Source organism: Drosophila navojoa, chromosome 4 (genome assembly GCF_054131105.1).
Source record: "Drosophila navojoa isolate 15081-1374.11 chromosome 4, UAZ_NAV_1.0, whole genome shotgun sequence".
NCBI lineage: Eukaryota > Metazoa > Arthropoda > Insecta > Diptera > Drosophilidae > Drosophila > Drosophila navojoa.
Genome location: NC_142892.1, coordinates 23,987,967 through 24,014,504, shown reverse-complemented (window position 1 = coordinate 24,014,504; position 26,538 = coordinate 23,987,967). Strand labels below are relative to the sequence as shown.

The 26,538-nt window shown below is 39.3% G+C and overlaps 1 protein-coding gene across 19 annotated transcripts in view; it reads left to right on the top strand.

Annotated features, from left to right (window-relative positions):
• Shab (potassium voltage-gated channel shaker cognate b) overlaps nucleotides 1-26,538 on the top strand; it is a 69,865-nt gene that overhangs the window by 21,835 nt on the left and 21,492 nt on the right. For all 19 annotated transcript variants that reach the window (XM_018102072.3, XM_018102078.3, XM_018102077.3 and 16 more), the window contains 2 exons: nucleotides 18,086-18,614; nucleotides 18,688-20,215. In XM_018102072.3, coding sequence (XP_017957561.1) covers nucleotides 18,695-20,215 — 1,521 coding nt within the window. In that variant the 5' untranslated portion in view covers nucleotides 18,086-18,614; nucleotides 18,688-18,694. The remainder of the gene's footprint in view (nucleotides 1-18,085; nucleotides 18,615-18,687; nucleotides 20,216-26,538) is intronic.

The window sequence follows — 26,538 nt, the reverse complement described above, 5'->3', positions numbered from 1 at the left end:
ACTTCTGCGTCCAGTCAGTACTAGAAATCTTGAAAGTCTATGAGGGTATACGAATGTTTTTGGCATTCGAAAGAGAACGAAGGGGACATAAATGTTGGCGCATTTATGTTGTCAGTCGACTTGTCAAAAAAAGAAAATCAAGAAAAAATAAGACAACCAGCATCTGGTAATGAACAAATTAAGAAAAATTTTGGTCTTCACTTTGGCAATTGGCCCAGTAAATTTGGTTGTCTATGTTGTTGTTACATGTCACAGGAACTGGAAAACGAACAGAGTGTGAAAAGCATGGGCAGAGACATGTAGATACGTGTAAGCTGGAAAATTAGGTGTGTCATGAGCAGCAGCAGTTCACAATAGTCGCAAACTATATATATCAATATTTAAATGTACACATAAACTATTCCATGCATATTATATGACGGAATACATCATTGATTTTTACTTGAAGCTCATGTACAAATAATACGACTACCAAGAACTGTTCATATTTCATTTCTCTTACAACAATCTACGACTGATTTCGTCATACTCACTGGCGTCATTGGTTGAGCCTAGCCCGAAAAGCAATTAAAAGCAATTTTAATGAAAATCAAAGTGTTAAATCAACAAAAAGCGCAAACCAACAACAAATTAAAGTAATATATAATAAAAAAAAAAATAAGGGAAGAATGATTACAAAGAAATTTCCCATTTGACTGGGGTCAGCATTAATATTGTTATTGTTATTGTTGTTGTTGTTGTTGTTATTGGCGTTGGCTCCCCAAGCTGTTCGGCTTGTTGCCAAAAATAGCAATAGATATTAGATTTTTCGGTTAGAGCGGAACACGGGGCGCCGAGACGGCAGAGGAAATGAGAACGGGAACGGCAATGGGAATGAGAATTCGAATTCGAATTCAATAAAAACCATTGAGTTGTATCATTCACAATGTTGTAGTTATTATTATTGCTGTTGGCCAAATTAATAAAAGATAACAATGGCGAAGTGAAATCTGGGCCGATACTGAAATAATAGAATGGATGCCACAAAGTCAAGGCAAGTTGACGTCCTCAGAATCAAAAAAGCAATTAACGAAACAGGCGAATTTAAAAACAAAGCGAAGCATACAAACAATAGTAAAAATTGAACTAAATGACAATCCTGGCAATGAGATCTGCTTGCCTAATTAATCCAGCCAACAGGCTTTTCCATGCCTGTGACCGTGTTTGTTGGCCCAACGAAAAGCAATCAGCTCTTGGACATAACAAAGAGATTGCAGTACATGCCACATGCCGCATGCCGCATGCTACATGCTAATTTGAAGTTATGTGCGTGCTGATGTAACCAGAAACTGGACAGAAACCAGGCAGCAAAGTGCGCCCAACCGAACTTCAACGCGCACCTGCAGGGTATACGTGAGGCAAAACGAAACCTGGGCTAGACTGGACTAGTACAAGGGCATCCACAAGTCCCAATGGACACAATGAGGGGAAACCTCTCGCACTGCGCACTGTAAATCTTTGTTCCAATTCCTTGTATTGGCCCGCACAGCAGAAACTGCGACAATAGAGATGAGAAATCGCTTTGATATTACTCACGAAAGAAATGTATATGTATATATTTATAAAAATAGTAAAATATATACAGTAATTGTCCATATTCGATGGACCAATCTAGCAACTCTATTTCCTTTGACAAAGATATATAGAGGATTTGGTCTACTCCGCTTCCTCAAAAATAACTCGTGCTGCTATCGGTGGTACGATATTTCACGACACGCTGCCATTGTTGGTGCGTACGTATGACACTCAGTCTCAAGCTGAGCAGAGGAGGAAGCTGGATTCGGTGTTTCAGCAGCATCAGCTGGTGGTGGCCTCAGCAGAGCACCACCTTCACAACACCACAATACGAGCTTGGTGCAGGCGTACCGCTGTGCGGCAGTGGAACGAACCGTGCAACATGCCACACAAACAAAACGTACAAATTGACAACAAACACAAAAAACAGCAACAAAAACTACACAGAAAAAAGCGTATTGTATTCTGTATCATATTTTCATTCAGTACCCAACAAGAAGAAGAAAAAAACTTCCCTTGCGCACGAAGCACGAAGCGATGTTCGTTAAACTGGCAAAGTAGGTCGTCCGTTGTCGTACCACTTCTAACAACCTCATTACGAGGTGTACGTATGGCAACTGATGACGTCATTGGTTGAGCTTTGCGCTTTGCCTGCTCGTTCGTGCCACTAGAGCTGCGCAGCACCAGCGTCCTCCTCTTGAGTGATGTGACCCCCGCACACTTCCGGCTTTGAGGCTGACTGTCTGGTCGGCAGCGAGTCGGTCCTTCAAATGCCAAGTAGCTGACCTCAAAATGCCAAAAAAGATTTGGCATTTATCAATTGATTATCAGAGCCGTTAGATCGACAGGTTTTCGCACAAATCAGCTACAGGCCCCAAAAAGGTGCTCGTCCTGGAAGCCCTTGCGCACGCTGAGAGCGAGAGAGCCAACATCAGAGAGAGAGAGAGAGAGTGGAAGCGAGAGAAAGAGCTTGGCCGCTCGGCGTCGGCGTCGTTTTCAGTGTCAATGTGTTTTCTGGAAAAACTCGACCAAACGAAGTCAGAACAACAACAGAAATAACAAAAGCAACGAAGTAAAATGGCATTAGGCAATAGAATTGAGAGAGCTTTCTGGAGTAGCGAAAGAGAGCTGCTTGTTGGAGCGTAGGGCAGCAGGCACCAGGCAGGAAGCCGGAGTCGGTGCGTACCGCTCTACGCATTATTATTATTATTCACTTTTATTGCTGCTCATATCTGTGCGTTGAATTCATTTAGTTTTGTTGGCAAGGCACACGTATCTACTTTCGAAATTCCATAGACAGAGACAGTCACATTGCTTGATAATGAGTACCTATTTTTATAAATGACTGTGTGAGTGTGTCTACGTGTGTGTGTGAGATGTGACAAGCAACAAAATACCTGAAGGACTCTAGTATCCAAGGGTCTACTCTGTAAGTTTTCTAATCCTTAATTAAGGCCAAAAGAATATCTGCATTATTTTTATGAAACGGATTTAATTTTCATTCGAGCCTAACTAATCTGAAAAACGCTGTTACAGTCGCCATTCATTTATGTGCCTTAGCTATTTGCAAATCACTCTAATTTCATTTACATGCAAATTAGCATTACACCCACGCAGGTCACATTATAATATTCAATAGAGAGTGTTCCTCTTTAATTATTCGAAAAATTTTTGGTTTATTGCGTATACGAAACAATAGCAAGTTGTTTATTGTAGATTTGGCAATAATATGTGGAATTCCGCATTTATATATTTATCGACAAATTTTCAGTTTGCTTACATTATACCAAATATATAAAGACATAATAAATTAATATAATTAAATATTTGTTTTGCATACTCATTTAAAGCAAACAGCTGTATTAGCTCATTTGTCTTCCATTCGATTCACTTGGCTAAGGATCTGCGCCAAGGGCCCTAATAAGCCCCAAACAAATGACGAAGGTATCCTCATGGCAGTTAGTCAAGCGTTTTTGGGCTCTTGTCCCTCATCATTATTGTTATGAATTTCAATTTGTTGTCTCAAGGCCGCTGCAGGAAATTAAAGCTCCTAAATATGCACAACACTTTTTACGCCTCCGCTTGCCTTCTGTCGCACGTAGCTACATATGCATGTGTGTGTGCGAGAGCGTATGCGTGTGTGAGTGTATGGATTTTGTGTATACTTTCCCGAGCCGTAGACGCTGCGTATACGTGATACGTATTTTAAACAAAATGGGATTTTAGTTTGATTTGGTTTCAATTTCCTACTTCCTTACGACATGCAATAAGCTTCAAACACATTTATTTAATTCAAAATGTGTGTAAACGTATTCAACATGAATATGTACGACTCGCCAATACCATAGTTTAAGAGTTGAGTTTATAAAGGTGAAACAATAAGAATTATAAAAATATTAATAATAATAATAATAGTAATAATAATAATAATAATAATAATAATAATAATAATAATAATAATAATAATAATAATAATAATAATAATAATAATAATAATAATAATAATAATAATAATAATAATAATAATAATAATAATACTATTAATAATAATAATAATAATAATAATAATAATAATAATAATAATAATAATAATAATAATAATAATAATAATAATAATAATAATAATAATAATAATAATAATAATAATAATAATAATAATAATAATAATAATAATAATAATAATAATAATAATAATAATAATAGGAAAACTGCTTTATGCACCGTGACCGGTGTGTCGGACTGCATGACTGCTTACCGACTAAAAAATCCTCCTCTTCTGGGGATTGTTGTATTTGAGTTAAAATTAAAACAAAGGCTGGCGCAGTTCAATGTTGCCTTGTTCTGGGGACTCACGCACAGGGAAATCGCTCAACCATAGCCAAATCAGAGTGCCAAGCCATATCCCACATCCCAGCCTAGGGTAGGCAATCTTTTGCAATTGTTTCAAGTTGTTTTTATTGCTGGCCGAATGCCAAAAGGCCAAAAGTATGCAAAACCCGCGTCCCCGCCTGATTCGGATACACATTGTGCGACCGCACCGAATAATTCTGCTCCAAAGTAAAACAAAAGCGCCAAATAGACTGAATGGACAGACATAGAAATAGATAGACATAGGCGTAGAGAGTGAAAGACAGAGAGTCTTTGCCGTTGTGGGGATGACGTCACAGCTGGAAGATCACAACGAAGACGTCTTCGTTGGATGGGCAGACTATTTGTATTTGTTGGGTAAACAAATTGGCTGCGTGCGCTCATCGATTTTTATGAGTTTAAAGATTTACTTCGTGCCGCATTCCTGCACACGGCCAACAACAAATTCCGGCGAATATTTTTGCAAATATGTACTCAAATGTATTTGTATCCGTATTCATATTCGTACTCGCATGCCAGATATCGAAGAAAATTAATGGCGTAATTTGTTGGTCGCACAGCAGCAAAAAGGCAAAACAGTGCAAAATATGGAATACGAAATAGGTGAAAACAAATTGGAATGCTAAGAGAATACGAATTCAAATCCGAATCTGATTGAGATTTCTCAATATACAAAGCAATGAAAAGGATAAATATGAATGGAGCTTCGGATATATGCATTCACTAAGGCCAAGATGAGCTTGTTGGATGATATGAGGTCTAGGCTAAGCTATGGAGCTTTATATGCATTCATTAAGGTCGAGACTAGCTTGTCGGCTGCTATGCGCTATTAAATTTCACTTATGCAAGACCCTCGTGATCTTAAAAAGCTTTTGCATAGCTATAATCGCCAACATGACATAATATTATCATTTATAAAGTAAAGTCTCATATTTTAGCATGCATTGGGAACATTCAGTTGCGATTATAGGGTGTACCAGCAAAGTATAAAAGCGAATGGCGTATGTATTCAAATGCTAAAAGTGCGATTAACGCAGCTAATTGCTTATAAAGTTTTCGGTTCAATTATAATATTTCTGATTATTCGAGATGCTGTTGCAAAAAAATGGGTTGTTTACATAAATATTTGCAAACCATATGCGCCTACTAAACACGTGGCAACCAACAACAATAAAAACTGGAGCAATAACATCTAGCTTAACTTCGCGACTTTAATTGAGAGCAAACACGCGAATAATCTAAACGACCTTTGGCTTTTGGCTTTCGGTTGATAGCAAAGCAAAATATTCGTTGAGAACTATTTTTAGTTCGTCAATTAATCTTTGAGCTGTTTTTATTTATTGAATATATATATATGTATATTATTTTTTGTTATAGAAGGAGGAGGGAGAACCAGCGAAATGTTAGGAATTTTAAGTGATTTGCTGCCGCTGGGTCAGGTCATTATTTATTTTCATTTCATATCGAACGGGCCGCAATAGAAACGTAGATAAATAAATAAATCCACATTTTACATTCATAGATGTGGTTGGCCCAAAAATAAATGCCTCGGCTTAGCTTACATATGTTTCTCGCGAGGCGGAGGAGAGATTGCCTCGTGCTGATGGCCATTTATCATCATCAGAGGCTGGCAGCTGAAACATTTTATGCGACATCAAATGTATGAGGTGTTTCACACAACGCGGACAGGAAGAGGGAGTGTGGAAGAGATCGATGTAAGGCCATTTGATTAATGTACTTAAGGGACATTTAGCTGTATGTAGCCAGTGGATAAATAAATAAAACAATGAGCAAATAATTCGGAATAACAAAAGCCAATTCAGTTGCATTTTTAATATTGTATTCAACACAATGGATCCTCATACGATGTGTACCTATTAAGCTGTCTGTGTGTCCATTGGATGGGTGTGTGCGTGTGTGTTGGTCGGCTGTGTGTGTGCTGGGTGTGGCCTTGTATGCGTGTGTAATACCTATTATACCATACACGCATAGCGAACAGGTTGGCACACCACAAAACGCAGACGGATACACAGATACGCAGATAGGCAGAGACACCGAGACATCGAGAGAGCAATGACCATAATCGAAAATCAATAAGCCGTATATGAATTACGGCTAACAACTAACGGTTAAAGTGAAACAACCAGCAACAGCAACAAGAACATTCAATAACAACTAGCAACGGCCAATGGCCTGCCAAGACACATCGATTATGAATAGTTCATTTGGTTCATTCGATAACTTTGCCGTTGTTAAGGACAACAAAATGTCGGGTCGCCACGCTACGCAAAACGTAGCATGAGCCAAGGCGCTCCATTTCATTTTGACCACAACATGAATTTGTTCCACTGCAAGCAACAAGCGTTATTTCTATTTGTGCGCCAAACGAAACGCAAAAAGGGCTAATAACACCATTGCAGAACTAAAATATTTCATTTAAATACAGCCAAAATGAATTTGTGAGAAATTAAAAAGTATAAAATAATTAGTGCTTCACTGCCTTAGATTGAACATAATTTATGCTTAAACTGTCTAAGTTGTTCTTTCATTAAGATGCAAATAACGAAACAAAATAATACAAAATGTAACCTTCTGAAAGCTCACGAGACTCTGAATTATAGGATTGCTATCCTAACAGACGTCACACTTGATTGCTAGATATCCAGATAACATTTCTTACTTTATTTTTGTCTTCCTATATAAAAACAAGTAAGAAAGCTCTAGTCGAGACTGCTCGACTAGGAGATACCCTGAACCCTCCAAGGTAATATTCTAATCATTATCTACTTCTTTTATGTACATATACATATATACACATCCACACGCACGCATAAGCCCGCGCTCTGCTAATTGTGCAGTAAGCATCGACTGCGCTTGTGCTGCGCTGCAGTGTGCGCAATATTATGAGAACTTATTTGTTGAATAATTTAATTTCTAGACGTACGATCAATGAAACTTTTAGAACGTAATCATGATGTTTAAATGTATGTGTGTACCGAAGCACAAGTCTCTAGTATTTGATATACGACTTTTACAAAGATGAGGATGAGGGGGTGGATTAAGGGGTGGGGGGGTAAATTTTAACAAAAACCGAAATTGTATAAAATGCATCTTAATATACATTTGGAGACTCTAGCTTGAAAGATGTAGGAGATATAATTTTTTAAGTGATCTTCGATAAGGTTTTTTATCGATAAAAAAGTATTGGAATGAGTTATCGTTTTTTAGTGATAAACTCGATATGCGCGCGATATATACCGACCTAGGGAAACAAATTTCAAGTCTCTAGCTCTTATATCTTCTGAGATCGACGCTTTCGTATGTATGAATGAACGGACGGACGGACAGACAGACGGACAGGGCCAAATCGACTCAGCTCGTCATCCTGATCAAGAATAAATATACTTTGTGGGGTCTGACACGCCTCCTTCTGCCTGTTACATACATTTCAACAAAACCATTTGAATGAATACACTTGACTAAGATGGTGTTTAGTTTCGTATTGATCTTTATTATTCTGAGCCTGGGTTTATATACCCAGACTCATGTATAATTTCAACCCTTAAATCTAATGTATCTATTGCTGAGTGTGTAAGGCTCAGCATTGGGCTATTACATATTCTTATCTTATCGCTGAGTGTGTAAGACTCCGCGTTGGTCTATTAGCTATTCTTATCCTATCGCAGAGTTTGTAAGGTTCAGCGCTCGTCTCCTTCGTAATCTGACTCTGGGGTTGCAAGGGTTGGTCTTCATTTGTCTATTTATGCAGTCCGTACATGTGGCCCTTATCGCTATCACAGCGCACTACCTGCTAGTCGCTGAGTTCGTCGGAGGCATGTATACGATCATCGTATATTCATATATTCACGCCTGAACACCATTATACCCTGATTTCCCATTTTCAATGGGTTCAGGGTATAAAATTGACTTTCAATCATACTATTTAAATATATGTATCTATATACTACTATGATATGTCATTCACAAAGATTTTGGCTTTGTTATGTTTAGATCCAAACACAAGAACCTTTCACATAAATATTTAAATCTAACTAAAATTATCCAACTATGTCGGCTGACTGTAAAATTTCCCATATTAACTAAAACCGCAAATTGTTTCTGGCTTTTTAATAACTTTGAGATTCCTAAGTTCTATTATAGGTATAGCTATGTGACATTCTATTCAGCGATATATACTAGATGAGTAACTTATTAATGGAGCTTTTAGTCTTGTGCTCGCCTCTGCTATGCATTTAGTTAAGTGTCGTCAATGGCAGCGATTATCGCTCAATGGATGACGCCATGGCGAGGACATGCGGCAGGGGAGTCGTAAAACCGCTAAAGCCGCTGAGTAACTGAATAAATAGCTGAGCCCGCAGAGGAACCTTGTCAAATATGATACAGTTGTCAGGCGCAACAATCGCGTAGACCAAAAGGCCGAAAGCGTGGACGCGAGAGAAAGCTGGCATTTAGCAGACACAATACACCCAAATTCACACTCACGGACCAAGTCACGCCCACTCCGACATTAGTCTAGAAAGTGCGCCCATTAGCCAAGGCCAAGTTGGGCCCAAGTTGGTCAAGATGCTTGCATGCCAATGGCCAATAAGTCGGGCTCGCACGCAAAAACCAAAACAAAAGCCACATTAAAATTGGAGTTGCTTGCTTCAATTTTCTTTTCTTTTCATTTTGTGAAAATGGAAAGTGTGCAAAAACGTTCATAGTATGTGCAAGTGTGTGTGTGCCTGTGTGTGTGACTTTCTAAATTTGTTTGAGTTTCGCTCGTGGACGCTAACTAAATTAGAGCAGCCAAGGGTCAGCGCCAGCTACTGTGAAAATGGCGACGGCAGCGTCGGCGTCGGCGTCGTCGACGGCTGCGGATGTGGAGTGAGACCGGAAATGGCTCGGTGCTGTAAGGGGCTAGTTGAGATAGGCGTGTGCTGAAGGCAAACAAGGCACATGACCAACAGCACCGGCTTAAGTGTTGAGGTTAGTGCTGACGCATTTACAGCCAACACCAAGACAATGGCAGCAACAACAACACTTTAATATATAAATGCACTTGACTCGAAATATTTGTTTGCCGCACGGGCCAAACAGCATAACAACAAAATGGCGACCATAAATTTAGTCAACGTCGACAATAGCGGCCCTTAAAAGTCAGCAATAAATGTTTTCCATTCGCCAAACAACGCTGACACGCTTTTCCATGCCATTCCAACTGCAGCAAATTTGCATTTGTTGTTGCAATTGCTATTGCTATTGTTGTTGTTGCTATTGTTTTTATTACAGCAGGCAATCGGGGCCCCATCAGTTATGCGAACTCTAAGTGGAATTTTGGCACTTGAGCCATTTACAATTTCCCATTCTGTGCACTTGAATTGATGCGTTTTCCCAGCTTATAAATAGAACTGCAAGGAGGCGAGTCCTTCAAATTAGATTAGAGTGCCTCTAATATACGATAGACACTTCACTGCAAAAGCTTTAGACTTTGAGCTACGTGTCAATTGAGGCACGAGTATCTGATCGCAAAATAGATTGGAGTAGCTCAATTGATACTTGAAAATATACTTGAAAAATATATTTTTAATTTAAAACTTAAAGCTTTTAGATGCAAGTCTATCTTCTATAGAAGATCTACTCAAAGCTAATTTCAAGGACTCAATGGATGAAATACAACCCTTCAAGCTGAATTCATTCCAGAAATTCTCAAAGGACCCAATGCGATTTATGCACTCCGATAGCAAGTGCAAATGTAGAGCTATCGAGTGCCGGAACCATAGATATTTACTTATATAATTATTTGTACTTTTCCTTTGCGCATTTTTTAACAGCCAAATAAAGCTTGTGCTACAGCTATTGCTTCTAGGGCTATTTATAGTAAAGCTTTTTATAATCACAAGTAAAAACGAATGACTTTTAAAGATCTATGCCACACCCATTCTTAAGACTCTTCTCCTTTTCCCTGGTGACTTTAGGACTGCACAAGGAACTCATTTATATTTGATGTCCATAAGCTCGATCATTTTGATATATAGATATTTTTTTTCTTTTTAACATTAACATCTAGTTTTACATTAAAGATAATAACAAACAATCTAAGATCTAAACTTAGATAACATATTTATGTGTGTTAATATTACTATATTATGACTATTATTATTCTATTAATATAGTTTTTATACCCTGAACCCATTGAAAATGGGAAATCAGGGTATAATGGTTTTGTTAAAAGTATGTAACAGGCAGAAGGAGGCGTGGCAGACCCCACAAAGTATATATATTCTTGATCAGGGCGACAAGCTGAATCGATTTGGCCCTGTCCGTCTGTCTGTCCGTCCGTCCGTCCGTCCGTCCGTCCGTCCGTATGTATGAACGCGTCATTTCAGAAGATATAAGAGCTAGAGACTTCAACTTTTTTTTAAAATGTCCGTATATATCACGCGCATATCGAGTTTATCACTAAAAAACGATAACTCATTCCGATACTTTTTTATCGATAAAAAACCTTATCGAAGATCAGTTAAAAAATTATATCTCCTACATCTTTCAAGCTAGAGTCTCCAAATTGAAAACGTATATTAAGACGCATGTCATACAATTTCGGTTTTTGTTAAAATTTACCCCCCACCCCTAAATCCACCCCCTTACCCTCATCTTTGTAAAATCGTATATCAAATACTAGAGACTTGTGCTTCGGTATACACATACATTTTAACATTATAATTACGTTCTGAAAGTTTCATTACGATCGTACGTCTAGAAATTAAATTATTCAACAAATAAGTTCTCATAATATCGCCAACACTGCAGCGCAACCCAAGCGCAATTGGCTGTATATGTATGTGTATGTATGTATGTATGTGAGTGTGTGTGCGCGCGTGTGTTTGTTTGTATGTGTATGTGTGTGCGTGTATTTGTTTGTATGCGTGTGTGTGTGTGCGTGTGCGTGTGTGTGTGCTAACTATTATTGAAATATCAGTTGCTTGTAGGGTTCAGGGGATCTCGTAGTCGAGCAGTCTCGACTAGAGCTTTCATTCTTGTTTTTATTGAAACATTTTATTTTTATATATATTTACATTATTATTCTTTTGGGTAGGTCTGTTAAGTGGCACTTTTTGAGGCATTTCTTCCTCGGCTTGGCAGTTAGCCTGCGCAAACTGAGCGTTTCGAGGACTTTTCTCCATTCACAACGACTCTGAAGTATCTCAAGCTGTAATAGCTGAGGTAGTAAGATGTCCTTCAGTTCAAATCGGAAACCATCGTGCCACACTCTGTCAAAAGCTTGTCGGATGTCCATAAAAACAGCAGCCGCATGCATTTTTTGTTCCATAGTGTCGAGGGAGAAGTTGACTAAATCCGAACTGCCAATTCAATATTTTTTGCTTTACAGGCTCGCTCTGTATGATACGATCAAGGATCACTCTCTCTGCCATCTTCTCAGGTTTCGGTACCATCGTGATCAACGCCATCTTCCAGCAGGTTGGGAAGTGTCTCAGTCTAAGCACGCTGTTGAGGATTAGGACAATAAACAGTAGCGCTCTTTTGGGCAGTAGTTTTAAAGTTCTATTATCCAGCAATTCGTCTCCAGGAGATTTTTTGGTTTTCAGTTTCTTAATTTGCTGCACAATCTCTTGGAGAGTGACGGGAGTTGCAGGCAGTGCACATCTGAAAGGGCGTATCCAAACTTAGCTCAACGTCTCTTCTTGTCCTATCGGAAGTAAGATTAAATGGCTTAAATCATTCCTCTAAGCTGTCTGCAAAGACTTCGGCTTTCTGTTGACTGGAATAACACCAGCCACCCGATGGATTTTTAATTGGCATTTTCGGTATGGCGACCCTTTTAAACCGACTTGTAAGTTCCCAGAGTGAGTAATTGAAAGGTGCATCGGGGCCCGCACTTTCTAGTATTCCATCAATTTTCTTCTGTTTGACTTTTGCAAGGACCGTTTGCAGCCGATTGGATAGCCTAGTGTAGATCTGGTGGACTCGAGTATCCCCAGTTCTTGAGTACTCTCTTCTTACCCTTCTTTTAAGCCTTATAAGCGCGTCAACATATGGGGGGAGAATATCTCTTCGATGTTGTATATGTGAGCATTGGGTTACTGGAGTAGCAGAAGATGCAGCTAAGGAAACGTTTCTCATGAAGATTTAGATTGCATCTTCAATATCATCCGGACTGTTTATTTCCATGTCGAGGTTGGCTTTGCATGCCAGTTCAGTTTGAAAAACTTCTACACATGAACCTCGAGGTAGAATATGTTGGCTCTTAGATTTGCTTTGGTGTGCAGAATACACATGGGAGAATCCACCTCTAACTGTAGCATCAGGAATGAATTGCGTTTTGACCGATGGTTTTTTACTTTTGCTGCCGTTTAGAATTCCTTCTTGAGGCAATCTTGCTGCCGGCTTAAGTTTTTCGCTCAGCTCAATTCTGACTGAAAAGTTTTTGTAGCTAGATAAGTGATCGCCTCCGCAGTTAGCGCATATCGATTCGCTGTCTAGCCTGAGGCCGCACGAATCTGACCCTGTGAGATGATTGCCTGAGCATTTACCACAGACTGTTTTTTTAAGGCAATGTCCAAAGTATTGGCATACGAAGCATTGCACCAAGTCTTTTCTAAACTTTGCCTTAGTAACTGACACCCTATGCCGTCCGATTTGCGTAATATTAAGTGCCTCACCAACATTTTGACTCTTCTTTAAGTTAACGTAAAACAAACTCTGTCTAGTTTTTAGGTTTATTACGTCTTCGTCATCCCCTGGGTTAACTTCTATATTACGCCAGTCCGGCTTCCTGGGGCAATAGATGTTCTTGACTGTATAGCCTTTTTCCGTGAACGTGCGTTCGATTAGTTGTTTAGGCACATTAGGATGAATACCTCTTACAATTACCCTGTATGGGTTATCCTCTCTCAGCTGATGGTGCCAAAACTCACAATTTTTCGCCGTCAGCATTCTAACAATTGCGCGAAAGCTTTCTGAATGTTTAGCGTATATGCGCGACACTCCCGATCTGGATGCACGAATGTCATACTCGTCGGCTTAGACTACAGCATTGATTTTTTCTTCTAGCTTATCCATTTTGTTCACTTGAGGCACGCATATAGCTGGAGGTTTGGGTGCTCTGCTTATTTGCTGGTCTCTGGCAGTCTCACAAGCTTGTTCGTTCTGGCTTTCTTCTTCCAGGTCCATAATAGAATCTGCTTCCTCAGCAAGAGCTGCGTAGCGAGTGCTGCTTAGTGCACTGCTTGTAGACTCTGCTTTGGTGGGCAGTAGCTTGCACCTTTGCCTTACGAATTAAATTGGTTTGCGCTCCACCGTTTCGCTTCCTGCTTACGCAGTGTTGGAATGGGCTTTTGACATTTTGCGTAGCTATACGTGCCAGGGTGTCGTTCAGTGACTTGTTGCCCGCCAACATTGTTAAGGACATGTTAGGCCCTTCAGTGGCCGCCACAGTGTAAGTGGAAGTGGGAGCACAGCTTGCTTGGGTCATAGTTACAGTGCATGTGTAACTTGTATGGCAACTCGTTGTTAGCGATGAGAACGAAATGTTTGTTTTGTTTGCCAAATTATCAACATGACTGTTTTTTGGCATCCCATTACTTGTAAGCTGTGAGCGTAATTGTGAACGCATGGTAGCAGGGTCAGCGTACGATATCTTCCTCATCATCTCTGTCTTCAAACTTCTCTCACTAAGAAGCGAGCAAGACGAGAAGTCCTCATCCATTATTACAATTGCTATTATTTAAATAGTTAAATAGGCAATAGTAAATAGCTTCAGCAGTTCAATAAATATGTATGCGCAAGGCAAAAGGGTGTCGACCTCTCGCTAGCGCGGAGCGCAGGGCGAGGGGCAAGCAAAACACCGCTAAAGTCTCTCCCTTTACTGTAAGTTACCGTAGTCTGCAGCCGCCACCGCTCAGCGGTGGGTAAAAATAGCTCGCGTTTCGTTTTAGTTGACACTTAAACAGATTGGTATAAGCTTATCACAATGCATGTTCGATGCAAACGACAAGTGAGCAAGAACTGATCATTTTGATATGAGCTATGCTCGCATGCTAGAATTCAAGCATTATTTGAATTTTACATTTATAACCTTACCCCCAATATACATTAGTCTTGCGTCTCTTCTATCTATATATATCTCTGAAAACGTGTTGCTAAAGACTCCTCTATTTCATCTATTGGCTAATTACCTTTCTTCGTAAGGGTGCCTGTGTGGGTGAATATGGGTGCATGAGTGTGCTTCTCCATTTTCAATTAGTGGCCAAGTCAAAGAAATCATTAATCACAACCTCCGTCCGCTCGCGGCAACTTTCAGCCATGTCATCCAACATTGGCTAAGCGTTAAATGGCTAGTAGGCTAATTTTTAATAGCTGTCCATTTTGTTGCTCGTGCTTATATATCACTCATCGCGCCCCGACACAGCTCCATTAGGGATGTATTCAAGAAATGACCCTGACCGTAACCTGAGACACACTCCATACACACACACACACACACACACACACACACACACACACACACACACACACACACACACACACACACACACACACACACACACACACACACACACACACACACACACACACACATACACAACAACACATGTGCAGAGCTGAAGGCTCCCTCGGGGCGTTATCAAACTATTTATGGCCAATTCAGTATTCATTTTATAATTGTGCATACGTGTAGGCAAATTATGTCTAAGATTTATTGGGTACAGTCTGCTGGCTCTCTCGCTCTCTCTATCTCTCTCTGTCTTTTTCTGTGTGTGTGTGTGTGCTGTCATAAATTTTGGCGCTATTCTCTCACATTTTACGACAAGAACCGGGCTGTCAAATGAAATTATATAACGTGCAGCGAACGAGGCCCCGTCTCGCATTATTACAGCACGGAATTAATTGCAATTTAACTTTTAGTCTGGTGTCAGACGTCAAGGCAATTCAACAGGTATCAAGGTGTTGTTGCCCACTTGACGCATACACTTACACACATGCACGAGCAAACGTGTTGCATATGGCAGAACGATGGAGTGCTTTACGCTTTGCATGCAACTTATTTTCATTTTGCGCCACAAATAATTGCATAAAGTTGAGTGCAGAGCACGCGACTCGAAGAGCAATCTAAATACAAAAACGCCAACAATGTTGTCAAAAATCGCGCTCGCTTTGCCATTGCCATTTGTAAGAAGCAACCCTCTCTAATAAATAGCAATTTAACCGGACTAAATTCAAGCAAAACCGTATATTTGCCATACTAGCGAGCATATGAACATATGTATGTACACATATGTGTATATGTGTGTATATGACTTCGTATACAACTATAATTTCGGCCTTGCACGCCAAATCCAAGTGAAATAGTCAGAAATGTGACGGGCGCCTTGGGCATCACTGAATAAAACCCTCAGCGCTCAGCACATGCGATTTCTTATATGGAGCAATCAAATACCCTAAAATTTAAAGCATCAGAACTAGACATAATGCAAAATATAAACGGAAACGGAAATGAGTTGCAGCAATTGAGAAGAGATTTATAGACATGGGTGAACCTACTTATGCGAAGCAGTGTTTGAAGTCAGGTTAATGCAGTCGTAAACAGGTGCATATTTTATAGTAATATTAATTACTATCTGTCAAAGCTTGTCAATGGTATCTTTATTTTTATTGTATTAATTTACTATGTATTTATTATTTCGTTATTATTAATATTATTTTTTTTTAAAGAATTGTAATGTTTAGCGAAAATTCTCTAGAGACCGAAACAAAATTCAACATAATTTATGGTTTCAATGAATTGTAACTCGCTTTGCGCGACAATTAAGCCGCCAGTGCAATATATAAAAATAATCGATTATTGTTTTACATATGGTGAACCGTCACTAATACTGCGCGATAGTCTACGTCTTATATGAGGCAAACTCAACCCTTAGTTGCAGCGACAAACGCAGTGGCTATTATAAATGTAACCTGTACCTAGACCACTCTCAAAACAATCTAAATACGGCCTCTAAGCATCTGTGCACTTGTCTGAATGGAATATGTACCTTTCCAGTAGTTGAAAATAAAATCTCGTATTTGGTTTATACGAAGCCTACCAAACGTATTTTCCTTGAATTGAATTTCTATCTATCTTTTTATATCTATAACTTTCTACATCAGTGATTATTCAGAAGGTTTATTTATGTTGTATGTTGTATGTCTGTATACATATAATCTTAAAACATTAAATTATCTATTAATATGAATTTATAAATTATTAATTATTTCAAACTATATAGCCAAATATTTAGCGTAATAATTTCTAAAGCATTTCAAAAAATACTAAAAATAGTCAAATTCCTTGCGAACTTGATAGATTACAACTGCAGCCCACACATTATCCAAATATAAATAGCTATTCCATTAATAAAGAAAAGGCAGTCAAGGCTATTGCGGCGTGGCTTTTATCTAGGGCAGTGTGCAGTTTAATTAACATTTTATGGCCAATAGGTAGGGTGCATAATTTGCAAAAACGCAGCCCTGCGCTTATTACAATGCGTTTCCGCTTGGCATAAAAATTCAAATTTGATTGCAATGCGGCAGAAATTGCAATTTAGGCAAAGGCCAAGCACAAATGCAATTTGAAACATTCGCATTTGCCCAGGCCGAAATGGGCAGCGCATATTTTTCAACCCATCACGTATTTCCTGCCGTTATATATATATTTGTTGTATATGTGTGAGTATGTGTACGTGTGCGTGTGTGCGTGGTATGCGCCATGGCGAATGTTGATCCATCAAAGGCGGGCAGCTTTCACGATTGCTTGGCAATATTTAAATGCGAACATTTGTGCGCAGCCTTCGGCTCTTGCAAATTAACTATAATAAATGGGCGACGAAATCGGTGAACTGGAACTCGAATGTTTTTGTCTTTAACTATCAAATCGAATTAATGACAAACTCTTGCACAAACACATGTATTAGTGTGAATTGAGCTCAGACTATACTCCACTCTTTTTTTGATTAACTGAGCTATCACATCTTCTAGTCCAGAAGATCGTATGTATGTTATTTGTATACCCATACCCATATTCTCAATGGGCAAGCCAACATTTGAGCTGACAACTACAGACCCGTATCATTTCATAGCTGTTATCGTATTAAATAAATTCCTAGCTGCCCATAATTGTGTTACAATGCAAGCCAACGGAGCTGCTTCCCCAATAAGTATGCTTTATAAAAACCGTTGCTTCGTAAATACCCTGCACCCATTGAATACGGAATTCCCAGTCATATTGGTCTCTGGGATCGTATGTAAGAGGCAGAATGAGCCCTGACAGAACTCAAAAGGGATAAATAATCTTTATCAGGTGACAAGTTGGGTTAAAATTGCCAACTCCGTCTGTTCCCCTATTGTCCGTCTAGCGATCTCGTATATTGTATATTCAAAGAGTTGAGGGTATCTCCTAGTCGGGCAGTCCCAACTGGAGCATTCTTGCTCCTCTCATTGCTTATCTTATCAGCTTATATTGTCAATAAATATTGTCGAATAAATGCAAGGGAGTGGTATTGCTGTGGCTCAGGCATTTCGACATTAGATATTTAATCAGCTTTTCCAGCCAACTCGTAACTGTATTATAATTTATTTGCTAACCGCCCTTTATCTCTTGCAGCTATATCCCGTTAAACAACAACCCACTGCTTATTAGAGCTCCACAAAATGCTGCCAATCTTCGCCTGAGCCAGTCGAAGCTCGAATCAAAGCCCAATTTAGCCCAAAACCTAGAAATAATCTGTGATCATAGCCTAAACACGCCACAATAACACCTTGAGAAACAACAAGAACAACGACCAGCAACCAGCATAAACTAACACAACAACGCCACACGCACAAAGACATGAAGGACAGCTGCCAGGAAGTGAGACAGACACCCACCCAGAAGCAGTCGGATGCCAAGCGAACAGTGTACCAGAGCCAGAGTCCTAGCCAGCTAGAGAACGTAATTGCTGCCCAATTGCTGAATTTATAGATCTCCAGATATATCAGATAACAGTAAATTGAAATCAATTGCGCACCAGCAGCAGGAACAGCAGCATCAGCAGCAGTAGGAAAACCAATTTATCCAAAGGACTAGGGAAAAAGAGGAACGATGGCGGAAAGACGGAGGTGGCTGTAATGACAACAATTGACGCGATGTAGCGGTAAGTAGCAGGAGCGGGGTCAATCACATACATACATCTGCTAACGGTAATTTGTGGCATTTGCCATTTGCAGCAGACTTATGGTCGGCGAACGCGACAGAGACCGTGAGGCGGTACGCTGGGCAACGGGTGAAACAACACCGCTTCAAAACAATAATGGAGTGTTACAAATGGTCGGGCAATTGCATGGTGGACAGGCTGCTAGCCAACAGCAGCAACAGCAACAACAAAGTCAACAACAACAGTCAAAACAGCAGAAACTTCAACAGAAACAGCAACAACAACAACAACAACAACATCAACAACAGCATCCGGAGCTGTTTTATCAGCAACACGAGGCAGCTGCGCGTGGACTGCAGCTTGCGGGAACAGCCGACGGCGGCGATAATCAGTCCTATTACGATACAAGCGGTAATGTCGATTGGGAGAGAGCGATGGGAACCGGTGGAGCTAGTTCATATGGTTGCGTCGGTGGAGCTGTCACAGCAGCTGGCGGCGGTACTTATAACAGTGGGCCAACTGTTGCCAGCGGCGCTGTTGTCGCCAACAATCGGCACTTGGATTATGCTGATGGCATCGGCATTGCTGGCCCATCCCCCGCACCAGCAGCAGCGCACGCAGCAGCTGCTACTCTCGACCTGGGAGCTGCTGGTGGAGGCGGGAACGTTGCAGCGGGGCCGGTCACAGGCACCGGGGGGGCTGTCGGTAGCAGCACCGGGGCCATTGGCAAGGAAGTTCGTTACGCTCCATTCCCAGTTACATCACCAACGCATTCAAATCCCACAACTTCCCAGCAGACTCTTGCGCAGCAGCTGCAGCACCAGCAGCAAATGGCACTTGGTGGTGGGGCAGGCGGCGGCGGAGGTGGTGGTAGTGGAGCCGGCAGCGGCATTGCTGGTGGCAGCATTGGTGGCCCCGCTAGCAGCAGCCTCGGTGGCGGTGTGGGCGGGCTGGGTGGTGTTGGCGTCGGCGTCGGCGTTGTTATGCTACCGCCCGGTGGTGGCTCGCATGCCGGCATCAGCCATAGCAATACAACCGGCGCCCTGCAGCGGACCCATTCCAGATCCATGTCCTCCATACCGCCACCGGAGCCGTTCATGATAGCGCAGTCGAAGCAGATGAACAGCCGCGTCTCCATCAATGTGGGCGGAGTCAAGCACGAGGTGCTGTGGCGCACATTGGAGCGCCTGCCCCACACGCGGCTGGGCAGGCTAAGGGAGTGCACCACCCACGAGGCCATCATAGAGCTGTGCGATGATTACTCGCTGGTTGACAACGAGTACTTCTTCGATCGTCATCCGAAGAGCTTCAGCTCCATTTTGAATTTCTATCGCACCGGGAAACTGCACATCGTGGATGAGATGTGCGTGCTTGCGTTTAGTGATGATCTGGAGTACTGGGGCGTGGACGAACTGTATCTGGAGTCTTGTTGCCAGCACAAGTACCATCAGCGCAAGGAGAACGTGCACGAGGAGATGCGCAAGGAGGCCGAGTCGCTTCGGCAGCGGGATGAGGAGGAGTTCGGCGAAGGTAAATGCGCGGAGTACCAAAAGTATCTCTGGGAGCTGCTTGAAAAGCCCAACACCAGCTTCGCGGCTCGGGTAAGTCCAATCAGTTACCAGCTGAATCATCTACCCTATTCGTACTGTGTTTACGTACCTAACATCATATAACTATATATACCATATATATAAACGTAACCGTATTCATTATCCGTTATCCGTATGTGTCAATGTCAACTGTCCAGCGTAAGCGAAAAAGTAATAATATATAAGAAATCAATCAACATATATGTATCTAAATATACTTTCGTCTTTTCTATAATTCTGATCTTGAGTTATGTGGATTTTGGTTTCTGTTCAATTCGATTTTCGTTTTGTCTCTGCGACTTTTTAGTTCCGTATGAATCCGAATATTATTTTTACACTATTCAATTGCATTTAGTGCGGCATTTACAGCACTCTGTAAATACAAAATTCACTGCCAAGCGCATCGAAAATAGTGTAAAAATAAGATGAACCCTGCTGTACCATATATCGCCTCAATATAAGTATGAATCTATTCACAACCACTCTAATATATACATATAATTATATATTTATGCATATATACATATATGCTGAAAGTTGACGCCGTTTGCGTTTGCCTTGCGTTAAAAAAAGCTTGCACAAAACTAACTGAAGTTCATAGCCCTCATATACTTCATAAATATATTCGAACATGCCAGATTTCAATTCTTCGATAGGTTTTCCTATCGATTTATATATTCTGTTTTGCTTAATTTGCTGTTTAACTTCAAGCTAAGCTGGCCGCTTTGCTGCTCCTCCTCCTCTTGCTGCCGCCGCTGTAAATATGTCTGGCATCCTGCTGTGCAAGATGAAAGCCAAGCTTTGGCCCTGTTTCAGTGTAGTGACTGTGACTGTATGTACAATATATACCTAACAACCACATATTTATGTATATATACAACAATATATACATGCATTTATGTCTATCAATTAATATATACGCCTCCTTATGCCAAGTAACACAGCTCATGAGTTCGCTCAGTGTATTCGATTGCTTTTGTGTTGTGCCCAAAAACAGCGTCACATTCAAGGGCAGCAGACAAAGTACAAAGGACCTGCAGGGCCTGCTCGCACAGGACTTTCCCTCAGTATAGGCTCCTTCCAGCTAGCTTACAAATCTTTAAGAATTTGGCACCTGAAATCGAGGGGAGTGCCGCTCCTTGCGTTATATTCCTTAATATCATTTTGCGTTACTCTTAACCTTTGCCCCCACCTTTAGTGTTCTTATAGTAAACACCGATTTGGTTTTATTATTGTTTTGTTTTGTAATCCGACTTAAGTATCTATCTGTCACTAACCATGCGACGCCGTGACACCGACACCCCGTCTGTCGCTAGAATCGATCAACCTCATTTACATCATTTTACTTATTAGCATCAAGTGCAATCAATGGAAAAGTTAACCAAATTGATTTACTAATCGTTTTCTAATCTAACCGTTTTTTTATTACACACAGTATATATATAATCAACTACATATATTTATAAATTTATACAAACTATACTCTCTCTCTCTATATATATATATATTACATAATTTAATCTCTTAATTGTTGATGATGATGGTGAAGTAATCTCTTTCTATTTATCTCCAATCTTACTCCTAAACAAAAAACAACCCTTGTAACAATGTTTGGGAATGGGCAATAAGCGATATGACCAGGCGGCAGGTGTGCTGTAGAAATCCTCGAAAATATTGTAAAGAGAAAGACCTCTGGGGAGAAGCGGCTAAAGTCGTGTTGTAATACATTTCCATTTTCCATAGAGGTTAGATCAAAGCCCCGACTATTAATGTGTAGCTTTGGCCTGGCAGCACAGCTCTCTCTCTACTCAGCAACTCTTCAAGCGTGCCCGATGACGCTTCGCAGTCGCTGTGCTCTCAGAGGCCATGCCCGCCCCGCCTGCTCTTGCCATAATTGACCCTGATCATAACCCACCCACAACCACCTATAAATATATCTCAGCACTCACACAGTTTGGCTTCAGCTTGTAAATAACAGCCGATTATTTGCCAATATCTCAAGTTCTGTTAGCTTTAGCTTAAGGCAATGGCCGAAAATGGAAATAATTACAACATATTTGGGCGCATCTCCAATAATTTTTCATTCGATTTTAATTTTCTTTTTATTTATATTATGTATTTTTTCGTTAAAACTAACTGAACAAATTTACAGGTGCAATAAACATTTTGTATTGGCTACGCAAAATCCAAAAATATATATTTTTTCAATTCGAAAAGCTTTTGAAAATGCAAATGAAGAGCTGATGAATATCAAATCATTGTAATATTGTAAATTTTAAATTTAAATTAATCCTAATTTACGATTGGCACTTTAAAAGAATTCAAGCAAAATTTAATATTATTAGCCAATACAATTTCGTTGCGTAGAATTAGGCGAAAATAACAATTACCACAATTTTTGGTTTGTCATTTTTAGAAAGGTAATGAAAAATTTCCAGAGCTCTTTGCCAGTTGTTCTCTTAAAATTTTTATTTTGTTTTTCTTCAGCTACTAACAAAGTCAGAGAAGAAAAAAAAAAACAACGTTTTTATTTGTGTATGTTTTTAGTTTTTTTTAATACCTCGCCTAAACACATCCTTTTTTATACGAACAAGATAAATATGAGAACCAAAACAAAAGACAGTAAAAAGTAAAAACTAAACTGTAGAGTCGAAGTACTCCAAGCTACTCTCAGTTGTTATCTACGTTGAAAGATTTTAGTCCATTTTAACCCATTGGTGAAATATTTACCAATCTGTTGGCAAGGAAAACGCGCTCACACGACAAACATTTGTCATTAATACTAAATGAATTACCAACAAATACCAATATACAACAATCTTACACACGCACACATATATATGTATTATATATACTTAATTTGTACAACAAAATTGAACTCGATGTTTTTAAATTGTGTATATCCTTTTGATTTACCTTTTGTGTTCCTTTTGGCGGCACGATATATATACATACTAGCCCATCTATCGTATATATAATCGTATATATAATCGATACTCGTATTTGATGTCTTGTTATCTATTGCATACCGAAAATTTTCTTAACTCTTTGTTGTGTTTTAACGTATCTTATCTTTGGTATTGACTGTTGTAACCCATTGGTCTATTGGCTTCGTAAACTACTACTACTAAGTACCTCCAATCGAATCAACTGAGAAACTTGAATCACACCCAAACAGACAAACAAACACACCCATTTATACACACATGAGAACCAATTAACGAGAACCTAAATAAAATGGAAACATAAATAGATACGCAAATAGATATAAAGCTGATACAGACAGAATTTTGAGTCTTTTTTTTTTATTCCCTTTTTAGTTTATTAGATAACAGTCTAAAAACATATAGTATATGTATGTGTATCGAATAGATAACCCAAACTTGAAATATTAACCCACCAAATTTGCTGCATTTGAATGCCTAGTATAGAATGACGTAGTCGGCCATACTGAATTCTATAGCCAGTTTGTATCGAATTTTGTTTGTTTTTTAGTGAGTCGAACAAAGTATGCGAACTAAATCGTGCACCCCTCGAAACCCACATCATATACTAGAATATAGAAATCACACAAAACTTAAAAAAAAAAAAAAAAAAAAAAAATCGAAAGTCCCGAGTAATAAGCCACAAAGTAGGTGACAAGAAACACTCCCAACCGCAAACCCGATGGAACCAATCGTAACAATCCTGGTCAAATATTTACTCAGCTAGTTTTGTAGTGCAAGACGATGCGTTACTTTGGCCCTTGCTCATTTTTGTACTACGATTCACAATCTTGCACCTGCACACAAACACGACAACACACACACCAACCTTTCACATACACACAAACGATTTCAAATTTATGCCAACGTGGCGTATGCGCACTTTCCAATAAGAACCCACAAATTGAATGTGTTTACATTTGATCATCCAAAGTTGTATAAATTTTATATGTGTATGTAAATTTTCTTGTATAGCAAATAGTTGTATACATTTCATATATGAAATGTCTTGCATATATTCTTATGATATTTATGTATGTATGTATATAATTTTTCTTTGTTCCCGAACTTCTTGCCGCATGTCTTTATTCAATTTTCGATGTATATAAATAAAGATTAGTTTATCTTTTTGTCTCTAACCTGGTGTTTTGTTGCCACATTTTCCCAGTTTACCTTTTTGTTATATTTTCTTCTTTTTGTTTCATAAGCTCGACCTGTTTTGTAATTCAAGTGGATTAACCAAGACTACAGGGAAGTTAATTCAAATTTACACCTGTATCATAATCTATATAATGTGCTTAATTTTCTTTGAAAGTCGCTTTTCATTCAAACCATTTGTACTTGCTTTCAATGGATTGTAGACTGTTTTTAATTTTCTTTTAAGTAAGGCAAAGCTTTTGTCAATCTATTTAATGCTCACCATTTGAGCATGGGCTGTGCTTCTAGTTGTTTGCTTTTTGTTTAGTGAAAATCCAATGTCTTCATTAACCTCTTACCACGTACTTAGTCCAGTGTATAGCAAATTAGCCGTAATGCGTCTCCAAGCTGCGCTCAACTTAAGTATGCGTAATGCAATATCATTTTTACTTTCAACTCCCTCAAAAGAAACCCCCTCAATCATGACTGAGCAGCAGTGGTAGCAGTTCCAAAATTCGCACAACCCGAACACGTACAATTAGCTTATTGTTTTCAACATCTCCAATGCATTCTATTCAATCGACAAAAAATATAATTAAACAAAAGATAAAAAATGTGAATTGAGCTCAAAGTATAAATCATGCATTCCAAATCACATTAAGTAGTGAGTTGTACCCAGTACTTCCCGCGCTCATGACCCCCATGACCTCCGCCCCAATTTTTTTCAAATTTGATTAACTTTCCCGAAGTTTGATAGTCGATCGAACCACACTTAAATTGCAATCGATGTGGCCACAGTGTATATAAGTATCTAAAGCAATGACAACAGGTACCCGTCTATATCTCTCCCTTTCTCTCACTCTATATCTCTCTCTTTGTATCCTCTCTATGCCCAACTTCGACTCTCTTATATGTAGAAAAAGTATATTTTGTATCTTAGTACTATTTCTCCCATTCAACTCTATCGAACGCTTGAAAGTTGCTAAATAAAAGCACGATTTTTCTTCTATATTTTAGTTTGACTTTATTCTCTGTTATGATATCTCTCTCTGTATATCTGAATTTTTTTTCTTACACTTTGATTTTCTTTTCATAATTTTTTTGGTTACGTTACTCTAATAATTTTTCTCTACTAGTACCCTACGTATGATTCTCTTAATATATTGATATATATCTATATCTCTAACTATTAACTAAGGCATATCATTTTTTTTACATTTAACAAAAGCGAACTCAATCTTCACTATCTAGCCTTATTCCCAACCAAGAACCATCAAGTCCCTACCCCAAAAATATAAATAAAACAGAACAAGAAATTTAAACCGCCTCGAGCCATGCAAAATTATATTCATTTACTTGTAATACCCGCCACAAGGCTAAAGTAAAGAGAAATGCGTGGTTGCGTACAGTGGCCTACTATGGTAGATCTGGACACAAACTTATTTGTGCCACACATACACATAACGACTCACACACACATGTCCACACACACACATACACACTCAAATATATATACATGAGTGTACACGCGATATATATAAGTATATATTTTTATATATTTATACATATATTTTCGCAATCATGCAGCCTTATAGATCTTTTTGATACAAGAGACAGGCCACATCTTAAATAAGCCATAAGCGAAATTTTCCCAATCGCTTTAAAAGGTTTTCCAATGTTTAATGTTGTGTTCAGTGCACTAACGCCTTAGCCCCCGGCTGCCTTTTGTTGTCAAGTCAACTGTCAGTGCATATACCGACATGTACACACACACACATTCACACTTACACACAAACACACATGCATTTATACTTTAGGAATTGTGTCAACTTGTGGCAATCAGAATTCCTCTTAGCTTTGTCTATATTTCTCTTTCTGTCTCTCCCTCTCTCTCTCTCTCTCTCTCTCTCTCTCTCTCTCTCTTTCTATCTCTTTCACCTTTCGTTCTTACCCGTTTTGTCTGTCTCCCTCTATTCATATGATCTGCTCTTGCTGGCATTGATATTCAAAATGCACTTGTTACTGTCAAAACAATTTGGCATTTGGCCACTTCAATATGCAGACCCCGACCTCCCATTAGACCTTTAAAAGCAAAAGCCAAAACCTAATAAACAAAAAACAAAAACCATTTACAGCTCGCAGTTCTTAGTAAATTGCATCAATTATTTACAAAACAATCTTTATGAGTTTCCTATTGTCATGCATTCATTTATA